Genomic DNA, 14581 nt, shown 5'->3' with positions numbered 1-14581 from the left:
GAATTGAGCAACTAAATTTCTATCACCACGTTATTATTGCCTTTTAAGACCGCCACATCTATTATTTAAGAGCTATTAAGAGCTTGCATTAGGGTGGATTACATGCTATTTTTATACCTTAATCCTTAGAGTAGTTATGAACTAATTATTATAAAAGCAAAATAGGTCTGCTTAAAAATATAGTATAGTCTGACCTCCACAATGTAGATGGATCCAACGCTTCCTCATATGTTGAAATAGGTCAAGAAGTTTGGGTTATACGGCGTAAAATGAGACATATACGAAATATGTAAAGTCAAAAATCATTGCCCTCCACAGTGTGATAAAAAAGGCATTATGGACGGGAAGACAATTTTTCTGTAATTTCACGTTCTATTAACAATAATATATAGCGCTATATTTCTTCAGTGTATCACAATAAAAGAAACATCTAGAGGAAGATGATATATTTTCATAAATATTTTATAACAATGACGATTATGACAATTGGCCTCCCACCCAAAACTCAATTTCTCCCACCACGCCGCACCACAGATTAAAAATCAATCTGCCACAAATATCTTAAAAATTGCAAAAAGATTGATAGATCTAAGGAACCCTACTATGAAACAAACAGAAGTATTAGAGATTAAATTGATAGATAAACAGAAAATAATAATAATAGTTCGATCTTGTTGATAAATTTAATCCTAATATCTAACAGTAAAGGGGTATATAAGGTCTAGAAAATAGCACTGAAGCATTCAACGTTGAAGCCTTCCACGATGAGAATGATCCTAGTTGTCCTGGCGCTGGCGGTAGCAGCATCAGCTGCGCCTCAATATGAGAAAATCTTCTACAGCTACCACGAGGAGATCGGTATCCCCGAATACGCTCGCATTGCGGCTGCTGAAGAGGCCATGGACTTCGATGGAGCTAGAATCGTGGGTGGCTCCAACTCCAACGTTGGACAATGGCCCTTCTTTGTAAGTAATTGTTTAAACTTATTCCCTTAATAGCATAAATCCAGTTATCAATTGCGTTAGAGCATGAGCATTGAAGGTAGTAGAACTCTCTGTTGTTCGACTCCAGCGGCACCAACGCCACACCTATTTCTGCCTAAAAACTGCAGCGTTAACCGTTGCCGTGTTTTGGTTTGAAGAGTGTGGTAAGGGAGAGATACTTTTACATCAGGTATACTACATGCTCTTCTGCGAATCATTGAAAGCTTAAATAGCTAAATAAGCAGTAATAGAATCGTTTATCATCAGATAGACTAAAAACAATTGTTTGATGACAAATAAATATTTTATCTGTAAACTGTAAATGTTTGCACGCAGGGTGGTCTGTTGATCCAATTGACGGACGGCCGTCAGTCCGTCTGCGGCTCCTCTCTCCTGTCCAACACCCGCGCTGTCACCGCCGCTCACTGCTGGAGACACCGGAACACCCAAGCTCGGCAGTTCACTGTCATACTCGCCTCTAACCGCCTCACCTCCGGCGGCACCCGCGTCGTCACCAACCGTGTGGCCATGCACGGCAGCTACAATCACGACACCCTTGCCAACGATATCGCCATGATCACCCTCAACCACGTTGGCTTCAACAGTAAGCATTTTCACAATGTCTTCAGCTCTTTTAAATTGATTGAGAATTATCGATTACCTTAAGAATGGATACTCAATCGCAAATTTTTTTCTAGACAACATCAACCGCATCAACTTGCCTTCTGGATCCGCCAGCTACGTCGGTACTTCGGCTAACGCCATTGGCTTCGGTCGCACCGCTGACGGTGAGTGAGATCATTTTACAATACGATTCGAATACGTTCAAAGTGCCTAAGACATATGTAGTCCCACTGACATTAATTGACCTCTATCGCTTAAAGATATTTGTAACCAAGTCTTGACAACTAAGCTACTCAGTGGTCACTTCGCTTCGTGCGCTTTCGCTTATTCTAAATAAGCGATCGTACAAAATTGGTTTAAAATCCAACAGCTACATAATTATATATGTGACTTTATTCACAAATCAATGAATAAAATAATTTAAATGAATAAATATACTATGAATATATACATAGACGCATGTCTCACATAAGTTTCTAAACTAAACTTTCCAAATCAGAATATGGAATTACTTTCAAATAAGAAATATTTGTGATGATGGAGTCAACCAAAGAAGGGTTTTTTAGATAATCCAATAGATAGTATAATTCTGGATGTACCTTTTTTTTTTATATTTAACCTAACGATAAGGCAGACGGGCTACAAAAACAATTAGAGGTATAAGTCTGTTTGTCTGTAGTCCCGGGACTAGAATAGAGCTACGGTATCCCCTGCCTGTCGTAAGAGGCGACTAAAAGGGGCTTCCGGGGTTGCGGGCGGCAAGAGTGGGAGCTCGAACCGCCCGGCTAGTGACCCCGGGAAGGACGGCGGTATGTGTGGTCGCATACCGTCGTGCCCACCAGACGGTGTGGCGAGCATCAAGCTCACCTGGGCAGAGCTCGATGGGGCAACGCGCTAAGAGGACTCCGGTTGCGTTCCTTTGGAGATCCCGGAGTCCTCTACGCAGCGCCGAGGACGGCCACCGGGGGGGTTTTAGTGCGGTAAGAATCCCACATAACTCCGTGCCGCTCCCACGGCATAGGGTACCTTTTGAAGGTTTCCCCCTCGTAAACAAAAAAAAAAAAAAAAAGACGGGCTACCTGATGGAAAGCAGTCACCGTCGCCTATGGACATTTGCAACACCAGAGGAGTCGCCAATGCGTCGCCGGCTTTGAAGGAGAGCTCTTTTTACACCCCTCTTGAAGAGCCCCATGTCATAGTCCTGAGGGAATACCTCAGGAGGAAGTTCATTCCACATTTTGTACGTACGCGGTAAAAATGACCGTGCAAACCGGACTGTGGAGGACCGCCACGGGTCAAGCTGATGTGGATGGAACCTCGTCCTTCGGCGGGTGGTGCGATGAAGGAAGGAAACCTTTGTTCATACCATATACATTAGTAGTTATTATTCTCAGGTGCTGCCGGTAACAACAACCAGAACCTTCGCCACGTGACCCTGACGGTCATCTCCAACGACGAGTGCCGCAGGACCTTCGGTGGCCACATCATTGCCTCCACCCTATGCACCAGTGGTGCTGGTGGCAGGAGCACTTGCCAAGGAGACTCTGGTGGCCCTCTTAGGATCAATGGGCCTACCCTTGTAAGTGCCTTAAAATACTATGATTTTTGACTTAAAAAACAACACTTTCCACACTCACAGCCTCACACTAGGATTCTCTGTGTTGTGGGTGCCATGGAACTACAAATAAGATATAAATTCATCATTTAGATATCTGTCTGACAGGGGATCGAACTCAGGATCCCCTGCACGTCACTACAAAGCCACTCGGGTTGTCAAACCACGGCGGGTTTTTTATACTCAGGAGATTTTCTTAAAACCTCCTGAGAGTTCTCACAATGAAAATGTAAAGGCCGTATATTCTGATTAGAAGCAGGTTGGTAGAATAATAGAGAACTGAGAGTATATCTCTCATCGTGACCTTCGCCGTTAGAGGAATAATAATATTTCTTTGATTTCTGACTTTTACAAGATTCTAAATGTGACCTCTGTGGTATTACTTTTTACAATTATAATTACTGAATACATAAAATTTAAGGTAATAAAATACACCATAAACTAAAAAAGAACTTATTTACAAAACATTTAATAAAACTATAAATAAAATAAGTCATCTAAAATTGCCGTGTGTGGCATGGTTCCCAAAACGCTGGGGCGTTTTCTTGTTTTCATCTGTGGTTGAAATTATCCAATTATTTACACCTATTTCTAACTAATAACAGCAGTGTTAGGCGCTGCTGTGTTCCGTTTTGAAGGGTGTGGTAAGGGAGACAGACTTTTCCGAGGTGTTCCAGCTTAGACCTCAGGGGTAGCGCCGCATCTGTGGCCGACCTCAGGTAGGAATATCTAGTCCTATCTGGGGTTGATTACAGATGTCCATGGGCGGCAGTAGCCACTTACCATCAGGTGGATTGCATGCTCGTCTCCTACTCCTATATTATAAAAAAAAACTTATATCTGTGTATATCTGTGCCTAACTTAATACTACTTCTTCCAGATCGGTGTGACCTCCTTCGGCTCGAACCAGGGCTGTCAGCGCGGCTTCCCCGCCGCCTTCGCCAGGGTCACCTCCTTCGTGTCTTGGCTCCGTGCCCGCATGTAAACTGTAGCATACCTACTTTGGTTCAACAAAATAAACGTTGGTACTACAAAATAAACGTTTTGTTTTTAATGTGAACTATCTTGTAGTCACCGCCGCACCTATTTCTGCCTTGAAGGTGGTAGAACCCTTTGTAGTTCGACTTCAGCGGCACCACCGCCACACCTAATTCTGCTATAACAGCAGTGTTAAGCGCTGCTGTGTTCTTGTTTGAAGGGTGGTAAGGGAGACATACTTTTCCGAGGCGTTCCAGCTTAGTCAGGGGTAGAATATTCCTACCTGATATCGGCGCATCTGGTGCCGACATCAGGTAAGAATATCTGATCCTATCTGGGGTCGATTACAGATGTCCATGGTCAGCAGTAGCCACTTACCATCATGTGGATTGCCTGCTCGTCTGCTACTCCAATATAAGAAAATAACGGAAAATATACAGAGCTAGTACCTTTTGCTGTCGTGTGGTCTACGCCTGCCTGCGTACCCATATGCTATATATAGTTTCGTTTCATAGGTAAACCCTCGTGGGCCAAGAAGTCACTGAGTCTATGTAACTCACCGTAATCAGGCGTATCGAGGCATTTGTAAGCTGGGCGATGTTTGAATAAAGCACTGAAAATTGCAATTAAGCTCTAGTCAGAGCGCGGAGTGTTAACTTCTCGCAACATATATATATTAATATTCAGTACTTCAATGTTTTAAACAGACTGGGTCGATTTGACAGTACAAAGTCGATTTCGTTTTTGTTGATTCCGTCCGGTGATCTCCAGGTCCATTTATTTTTTGGTTTCTTTTTCAAGAAAGTGTTAAAATTGACAGTTTGTTTTCACTGGCGTAATCAATTAGTCATTGCCCTCTATCGTTTCTGATTCCATATCCGTGTGCTTTCATGATTCGATGTTCCTTTTTTTTCGGTATTCCAATTTTAGCGTTTAGGTCGGCCATCAGTATGAAGTCCTTGTGTGCTAATTCTATTGCCCTTGTTACTGTCGCATAAAAGTTATCGATTTCATCATCACTTCCTTGTGTAGTAGGGGCGTAGACTTGAATGATGGGTAGGCTCGCTGTGGTCACGTTGCTATTTATTTCCGCGATCTTTTTAAAAATGCCACGAGCGTATTGCATGGTTTACGGCAGTTTAAAGTCGGCTTCATCAAAACCGGAGTTATCATTTTTTAAACTTCCTGGTGATTTTGAAAGGTAAGAATGATTTATTGTTATAATACATATTATTATTATAGGTTATTTTATACATAATATTATTATAGGTATATTATTGTAGGTAATTTAAATCATATATTTCTAATATTATATCGTTATAAACAACATTCTAAACTAAATTATATATATTATTCCAAACTAATTTAACTATTATACACATAAATAAAAACTTTATAAAAATAGGAACTATAATATTTTTTTTATTTTTTTATTTTATTTCATTAACTGTTATAGCGTGATTTTCTTTTCTGTATTCAAATACTTATTAAATGAAAAATATTTACAATTATAATGAAACTTATAGAAAATTAAATATAATAAAATACAGTAAAACCCGTTTAAGACGATTTCATAGGGACCCAACCAAAAACGCGTCTTAAGCGAGAAAACGTATTGAGCGGGACAAGACAAAACTATAAGATCTTCAATGGATTGTATGTCGTAGGGTGCCACGTTGCCATCAATAGAAGAATATTCAGGAAAACCCTGCAGTATAACGTGTTGTACTTCTTCTTCCACCATGACGTCAACCCCGTTATTCCTGAAACCTGTTTCTTGAAACAATTTTGTAATGGTTTCAAGCATAATTGCTTCCCATGCCGCGGCAATGTTTAAAATCGCATCATGCACGGTCAAGGGTCGTTTGCTATCAGAGCGTTCCACTTCTTGAAAATAACGATACGTCTCGTCCTGTAACCTTGTTTAAGGACCTTTATGATTTCCTGATCCATCGGTTGTATTACCAGTTCCTTCAGCCAGTTATGAATTAGGCGTATTAAACGGGATGTCGAAGCGTATTAAGCGTTAAGAAATGTATGAAAACATGTCTCAAAATGCAGGGACTAGCGGAAAATGCCGTATTATGCGAGAAATCGTATTAAACGTGATCGTCTTAAGCGGGTTCTACTGTAAATGGACATTATAATATAAACATAATAAATAAATATAATAAAAAAACAAAAATATAAAAACAAAAACAAAAACACTACCATAAAAATTAAATTAATTTGTCGGTACTTATTCGAATTATAAGTCCGTGTGACCGATTGTAATAATTTTGTGAACATAATTCAAAATGTTCTTAGATGGTGGCTGCAATAGATTATCAATTTTATGGGTATTATTTTCGAAATTTGATTTTATTTATTTTGGACAAAAAATAGTTGCCTCATGGTTTTTGCGTGTTGAAACCGATAGTGCTGTCAAAATGTAAATCCAAGATGGCGACTGCATGAAGTTGTCAACTTTTTCGTCATGGGTGTCGCTTTCGTGGTACTTGATGGTGTTAAAACTGATAGTGCTGTCGAAATAAATCCAAGATGGCGGCTGCATGGAGTTGTCAACTTTTTCGTCATGGGTGTCGTTTTCGTGGTACTTGATGGTGTTAAAACCGATAGTGCTGTCGAAATAAATCCAAGATGGCGGCTGCATGGAGTTGTCAACTTTTTCGTCATGGGTGTCGTTTTCGTGGTACTTGAGGGTGTTAAAACCGATAGTGCTGTCAAAATAAATCCAAGATGGCGGCTGCATGGAGTTGTCAACTTTTTCGTCATGGGTGTCGTTTTCGTGGTACTTGATGGTGTTAAAACCGATAGTGCTGTCAAAATGTAAATCCAAGATGGCGGCTGCATGGAGTTATCAAATTTTTCGTCATGGGTGTCGTTTTCGTGGTCCTTGTTTCCCAATACTTTATTTAAAAAAGCTGTTCATAAGAATGAGAATCTTTTATACTATAAAATTTAATAATAAAGAATTCCGGACTTGTCGTAGCAGAAGAAAATATTTTTCAGTAATTTGTAATTTATGAAGAATAAAGCATTTGTTTATGTAATGGTTTTTTTAATTACAAGATATCACACGCATTTTTGTCATGAAAATAATTAGATCTAACTTACAAAAATTTTTTAACAAAAAATACAACCGACTTCTATGTCACTACAAAGTAAAAAATAATTGAAATAAATGTTGGTTTAGTACATATTTCTGAAGTCGGCGCTCAATATATTTAGTTGGATAACGATGTAAACAGCGTGTCTAATATGAGCGCCGACTTCAGAAATATGTTAAAAATGGTTGTGTTCTGTACAGGTTGTATGAATAATAATAGAAATATAGGTAATGATTAGACATCGCATTATATGCAATTGCATATTTGCATATCATATTCAAAGTTACCATATATACGACATCGTAATTTACGAAATAATAAAAGTTTAAATAACAATTACCTTGATTTTTCAGAAATTCGGAAAAGTTACTTTTCTTTAATACAGATTTGCTAATGTTAGTATTTATATAGCTTTAATATAGTGTGGCTTCATTTCGGTTCACAACATAAATTCAACCAACTCTAACAGCAAACGAATTAATTATTATTTGTCGGGTTTTGTATTAGTGAGGTGACGTCACATGACATTTGAAGCAGCACCGTTGCCGTTTTGAAATTTGCAAGCTGCAGATAAAAGGATGAAAATTTATTTAAAAAAATTAAAATACTTAGAATGTATTAAAAATTAAACTAAATATTTCATTATTTATGTTTACTTATATCATATCGAACATATTACGTATTTTATTGTCATAACTGTCAAGTATCCAATTATAAGAATAGTTTTTTATTACGTAATATATACAATTTAAAAAACAACATGCATTTTCATTCTACACTTCCTATATAATTTACCATAATATTCATTTGTTTAAATAAAAAATACAACACTTACAATCAAGAAACTAAAAAGAAAGTCAAGTATGCAGATGTAATTAAAATATTGTAGGCGGGCAGCCCTAACGCGTAACCTTGCTCGGCGCTCCCGTAGGTATCTAATTCAAGGACAGGGCCGAGTTAAAATACTGTATAGATCCTTATACTGTGCTATCGGTGTCCGTTAGCCGTTAACTTTGATTTTAAAACACTAAAAACTGTTTATTACACACGAGTTTATTATTATTATTATTTTTATATTCCTTCTTATGTTAAGCTCGGCATTATACATCCGGAGTATTGACATTCACGGGCCTAAGCCAAGTGAGTGCCATTTGCAACTAAACTAAATCGTCGTGGTAATCGAATCCTTTTCAACTTGTAAAAATTTTCGTACAATTCTGCATGTGTTCAAAATTACAGCTTTTTGTAAACTTATATATGTGTATGCTGGTAAATTTAGTGTGCTAAGTGATTGTTTTAGCTGAGTGGGAATTATGCCAGTAGTGGAAATAACTATTGGTACAATAACAGTTTTTCGTAACTGCCACATTCGAGTTACCTCATCTTTAAGATCAGTGTATTTACTTATCTTTTCTGCTATTGTGTTCTGTACGTTATGGGAATTTGGAGCGGCAATATCAATAATGTAAGCTGTTTTGTTGACTTTATCTATTAATGTTATATCTGGTCTATTGTAGTGGATAGTTTTATCTGTTAATATTGCTCTATCAAAGTAAAGTTTATGAGTTTTATTATCCAAAATGACTTCTGGGCTATATTCATAATAGGGTTTAAACGGTTGTGCTATAAGATTGTGTTTAATTGCTAGCCTTTGATGGATTATTTTAGCTATTTGATCGTGGCGATGTTTATAATCAGTCTGAACTATTGCCTTACATGCCCCGGTGATGTGTTGGATAGTTTCCGATGAGCTACTACACCTTCTGCATATATCCGTGGGGATAGGGCTTTTCATTATGTGTTTCTGATAATTTCGTGTTTCTATCACCTGGTCTTGTATAGCTATTATGAACCCTTCGGTCTCCGGGAAGAGGTCGCCACGCCTCAGCCATTCGTTCGACGCAATTCTGTCTACGTTAGTTTGGCATAAGTCATGACGATGTCTTCCATGTAGAGACTTCTGGGTCCATTCAAAGATTTTTGTTTGTATGTCCGTCAGTTCTTCATTCTTCTGTTTTGACCTGTCACTCAAATTAAGGGGAGTTAACTTTATATCATTTTGAACCTTGTGGAGATTTGAAGTTACTATCTTGCCGTGAAAATACGTACGTAGGTTTTTAACTTGATTGTTATGTAAATTATTAATGTCTATGAACCCCCTACCCCCTTCTTTACGTGGTAGAGTCATACGTTGTACACATGACCTAGGGTGGTGTTTACGGTGTTTGGTGAGTGAGGTGTTTATAATACGTTGGAGACTTTTTAATTCTGTTTTGGTCCAATTAATAATTCCAAAAGAATAAGTTAGAATAGGTATGGCAAATGTATTTACTGCTTTAACTATGTTTTTTGAATTTAGCTGTGATTTAAGAATTGTGTTCATTCTGTGCTTAAATTGCATAGTTAACATTGATTTAATTTCTTTGTGATGTATGAATTTTGATTGTATGTATCCAAGATATTTATAACCTCTGGTTTGATCTAAAGGGTCTATATACTCGCCGGATTCCATCTGGTATGTGAGTTGCTGTGTATTTCCTGCCTGTACTGAATTAACTTTACATTTTTCAATTCCAAATTTCATGTGTATATCGTGTGAAAAATTTTCTGTTATGTTAGCTAGACGGTGCAAATCATCTTTGGTATCAGCATATAATTTTATATCGTCCATATAGAGCAAATGGTTGATTCTAACATTTTGTGCACTTGTTTGAGCATTAGGCTCGCTGTCCAGGTATTTTAATGTATATCCAGTACCACTTAAACTTAGAATTTTAGACAATGGGTTGAGTGCAAGGTAAAACCATAAAGGACTCAGAGCATCGCCTTGGTATATGCCCCGCTTGATGTTAATTAATGGTGTTTCAGTAATGCCGTTTGTTGTTGTCAGTTTGAGTCGTGTAGTCCAATTTTTCATGATATTACTAAGAAAACTAATGATTTGTGGATGAATTTTATATATACGTAATACTTCTATTAACCAAGAATGGGGAACTGAATCATATGCCTTCTGGTAATCAACATACATGCTGTAAAGATCTTTCTTTTTCTCCTGTACTTGTTTCATTATGACTGAGTCTATTGTTAATTGTTCTTTACAACCTTGACTTAATTTTCTACAACCTTTTTGTTCCTCTGTTAAAATGTTATTTGTATTTATATGTTCATAAATATTATCAGCCAAACATGATGTTATAATTTTATAAAAGGTTTGGAGACAAGTAATTGGCCTATATTTTGATGGATTCATTTGATCGGTTGTGTCTTTTGGAAGCATGTAAGTAGTTCCTGCCATTATATATTTAGGTAACAATTGAGGGTTTTGTATAAAGTTATTTATGTATTTAAGAAGATAAGAATGTGTGTGTGTAAATTTTTTATACCAGAAATTTTGAATACAATCTGAACCTGGAGCTTTCCAATTTTGAAGTTTATTAAGTACATTTGTTAACGTTTCCACAGATATTACTCGAAACTCCATTTCTCCTATAGTACTTTTTCTTACCTTCTCTTCTTTTATCCATCCTGCATCTTCCTTATGGGTGACTTCATTATCCCATATAGAAGACCAGTAGTCATAAAGATCTTTCGATGTAGGTGTAATCTGTTCATGTAGAATATTTGCTGTATTATGACTAGAGGTTTCATTATTTCCTGTATTTCTTAGACCCCTATAAAATTGTTTTTCGTTTGTGATAAAGTGTTTGTTTTGAGTTTTCCGAAGTGTACATATTTTATATCGTTTCAGCCTGCTACTTGCCACTATTAATTTCTGTTTTAATGTATCTAGAAAATGTGATAATTGTGTGTTTTCTTCTTCATGAACTGAGTGTAAATTATATGTTTTGATTATGTAATCTATGTGTTGTTTTAGTTTCCTACTTTTATTTCCCGCTATAAATTGTGTTAGTCTACCAATTTTTCTCCTTAAATCCTTTACCTTTTCCTCTAACCTAATCTGCCATTTAGGCTTTCGACTACTTCTATTTCGGTATCTGTTATCTCTAGACGGTATGCTAATTTTGGACCCGTTGCTCTTTGATGCTGTCCACGCTGCACTATATATAACAGTTTGAAAAGTTTCAAAATTTGTAACCTCATTTAAATTTTCCGGTAATAAAGTTGTATTAATATAGGAAATGATATTAGCTAATTTTTTAGATGATTTTTGCTTAGGGATATGTTGTCTTTTAGTTGGGTCTGTGCCTGTAAAATATGTAAGTGTTTCTTGAAATGTTTTGTCTATCTCATAATTTCTTTCTTCACTACTTTGTTCTAGTTGATCGTGATGTTCAAGGTAATTTACGTCTATATTATCTAGAAAGGTTTCATTTCTATTGATTTCACTATTTATATCAGTTTCAGATAAATTAATACTATTACAATTCAATGCAGTTTTTTGTGAAATTTGCAATTCTGAAATTATTTCTCTTTTTATGGCTTCTAATCGTTCTTCGGAGATTAGTTGGTTATTTGTAATAACCCTCCTTTGATCAGCAATTCGTTGTACAGTGATATGTGCAAGATGAGGGAACTTAGTAATAAAATCATGATGTAATAACGTCCTGTAGGCTGTCATGTCAGTTTCTAACTTTGTTATTTTCAAATATGAGCGAATAATCGATTCATTGTGTTCCGAGGTCCATCGCATGCGTTGGCCTGTTAATATATTTTGACTTTGATGTGTAGTATGTGTAGTATGTATTTCATTTGTAAATACTGACTGTACTTCTGCATAAATGTTGTCTATTTCATGTTGTTTTAGTAGCTTATTGCGAATGATCGCCCTTCTTTGATCTCCAACCCGCTGACGACTAACTTTCATATGTGGGTACTTATCAGAAAATTTAGTGTAAAGTAATGGAAGGTAGCTATTTTTGTTCTCAGTTTCTAATTTTGTAATTTGTAAGTATGTGCGCAATATATATTCATTCATATCTTTGCTCCATTTATTGCGCTTGCGTGATACGTTGGATATGGGTACAGGTTCTTCTGCATGAATAGCACCCTGTACAACATTTCCCCGCAAAATACGTTCACTCGTGCGCACAGATTTCCCATTTCTTTCATGTGCACACTCACTTGACACAGGTGTTAATGATGATGATGACTGGGTCTGGTATGAACATGGCGATGAACTGGGTGATGGAAAAAGGCTCTGTGTTGATGATATGGGCGATGATGGGTGTGAGATGATATGGGATGAATTGTCGACTGCAGCAGTCCGAGACTGGGCAGTCATATGCGAAGCGTTGCCCCCCCCAGAATACGTGAAGCAGCCCGAACCAGAAGGCCCGGGGCGGGATTCTCCCTCGCGGGTACCCGCCTGGGGTATTTGCCTACTTCTTAGTCGCATCGCATAAGTTCTGACTACTAGTGCTCCGTTAGTCATTGGTATTGAAGCTAAATGCTACCAATGTCCGCCCCTCACGTGGTAACAGGTGGTCGTACCGGACGTGGAGTTAGATTTATGAGGGGCTTATTATTATTATTATGTAAGAAAGAATCTTTTTCTACTCGGGTCTTACACCGGTATTTTAGAGTCCAAGTACGGGCAACAGCCAAGTATCTTGTTACTCTGACGAATTTATTGCAGTACTGTAATTTGTTAATTGCTTACTAACGTTGACATGTTTAAAAATCGCCGAACAATAGAAGCTGTATCTAAGACTGTGGACTTTTGTAGCTCTATGAAGATGGATTTTCGTAAATCTAATTCTCGGATGGATGTATGGAGGTTTTTTGGTATAATTCCATATTATTATTATTATTATTATTTTCCTTTGCTATTTTATATTTCAATCATCTCTCCCATTCTATTTTAGTCTCCTTCTTTTACTGGTGCTTAGTGTATGCTATATTTTATTTATTCCAACATGTTTATGCTATCTTAGTCCTATAATTATATTTATTATTATTATTTGAACCCTACCTATTTTTCTATTCATCCCTACTATAACTCCTCATCTAAAGGTTGCCTGGAAGAGATCGCTGGTTAGCGATAAGACCGCCTTTTGTATTGTCTTTTAAATTAGTTATCTATTTTATATGTATCTTCTTTTATTGGGTACAATAAAGAGTATTGATTTGATTTGATTTGAGTTTTCGAAAAACTGATTGTAACCAGGTCGTCTTGTTTACTATCCGATGATATATGGATTAACACTGATCGGCTACTTTAAATTACTATTTATGTATTATTTTTACGGAGCACAAAGAAACAAGTATGCATCTAACTGTCGTCGCGCGCGAACCCGAAATAATAATCATCATCATCAACCCATTACTGACCCACTGCTGGGCACGGGTCTCCTCTCAGAATGAGAAGGATTAGGCCATAGTCCACCGCGCTGGACAAGTGCGAATTGGTAGACTTCACATACCTTTGAGATTTTTTATTTTTTTATAAATCTCTCAGATATGCAGGTTTTCTCACGATATTTTCCTTCACCGTTTTAAGCAAGTGATAATTAATTTCTAATACACACATAATTTTTGAAAAATCAGAGGTGTGTGCCTGGGATTTGAACCTCGGACTCCTCGATCGAGAGGCCGCGTTTCTTAACCACTGCTTTTATATATAGTATAAATATTGCACGATCTTAGATAAAACACAGTTAACCACTACCTTTGTAAACACCATCATACTATTTACCTGTTTATTGTGAAATAAATTATTAATTACTAAAAAAAGAATTTCGACGAATAAACATCGATTTTTAAATATTATAATAGTAACAGACATGCAGTCTACCTGATGGTAAGTGACAACTTTCTCCCATGGACATCTGTAATCAATGCGGATACGTTTAGATTCCTGCCGACATCGGTTACAGATGCGCCGCTACTGCTGAGGATAGATCTGGAACACACTGGCCTTAAGGACTAAGGACTATGCTGGAATGCCTCGGAAAAGTATGTCTTCCTTACCTCCCTTATCTATGTTGTGAGGAGTAATGATGATTAAAAATATTTTCATTTTCAGATATTTGATTGATGATTTTGATTGAGCGTTTCCTTTGGATTGAATAAATGATAAATGAGTCAATTATCTGATATAATGACAATAATATCTAGCGTTTCCAAATACTTAACATATATGTAATGAAGCAGTACATTTGTAAATGAAAAATAAATTGTCACTACATAGGTTCCGCATATTTATAATAGATATAGTTTTAGATGACGATAAACTTAATAGACAGACTGTGGCACCATAAAACTCAAATGAAAATAAAAATATCTTATGCAAAGTAGATTCTTTACAGAAT

The 14581-nt window shown here is 36.9% G+C and overlaps 1 protein-coding gene across 1 annotated transcript; it reads left to right on the top strand.

Annotated features, from left to right (window-relative positions):
* The first annotated feature begins 707 nt into the window (after positions 1-707).
* On the top strand, positions 708-4243 carry LOC140755497 (brachyurin-like). Its single transcript, XM_073090787.1, has 5 exons — positions 708-965; positions 1320-1587; positions 1682-1771; positions 3002-3186; positions 4103-4243. The coding sequence occupies exons 1-5, from the start codon at positions 765-767 to the stop codon at positions 4205-4207; spliced, it is 849 nt and encodes a 282-aa protein (XP_072946888.1). The 5' UTR covers positions 708-764; the 3' UTR covers positions 4208-4243.
* The last annotated feature ends 10338 nt before the right edge of the window (positions 4244-14581 follow it).

This window comes from Epargyreus clarus, unplaced genomic scaffold (assembly GCF_041222505.1).
Source record: "Epargyreus clarus isolate Ecla_fem2 unplaced genomic scaffold, WU_Ecla_fem_2.2 ptg000033l, whole genome shotgun sequence".
NCBI lineage: Eukaryota > Metazoa > Arthropoda > Insecta > Lepidoptera > Hesperiidae > Epargyreus > Epargyreus clarus.
Note: the sequence above shows the minus strand (reverse complement) of the source record. Positions and strands in the feature narration are given on the sequence as shown.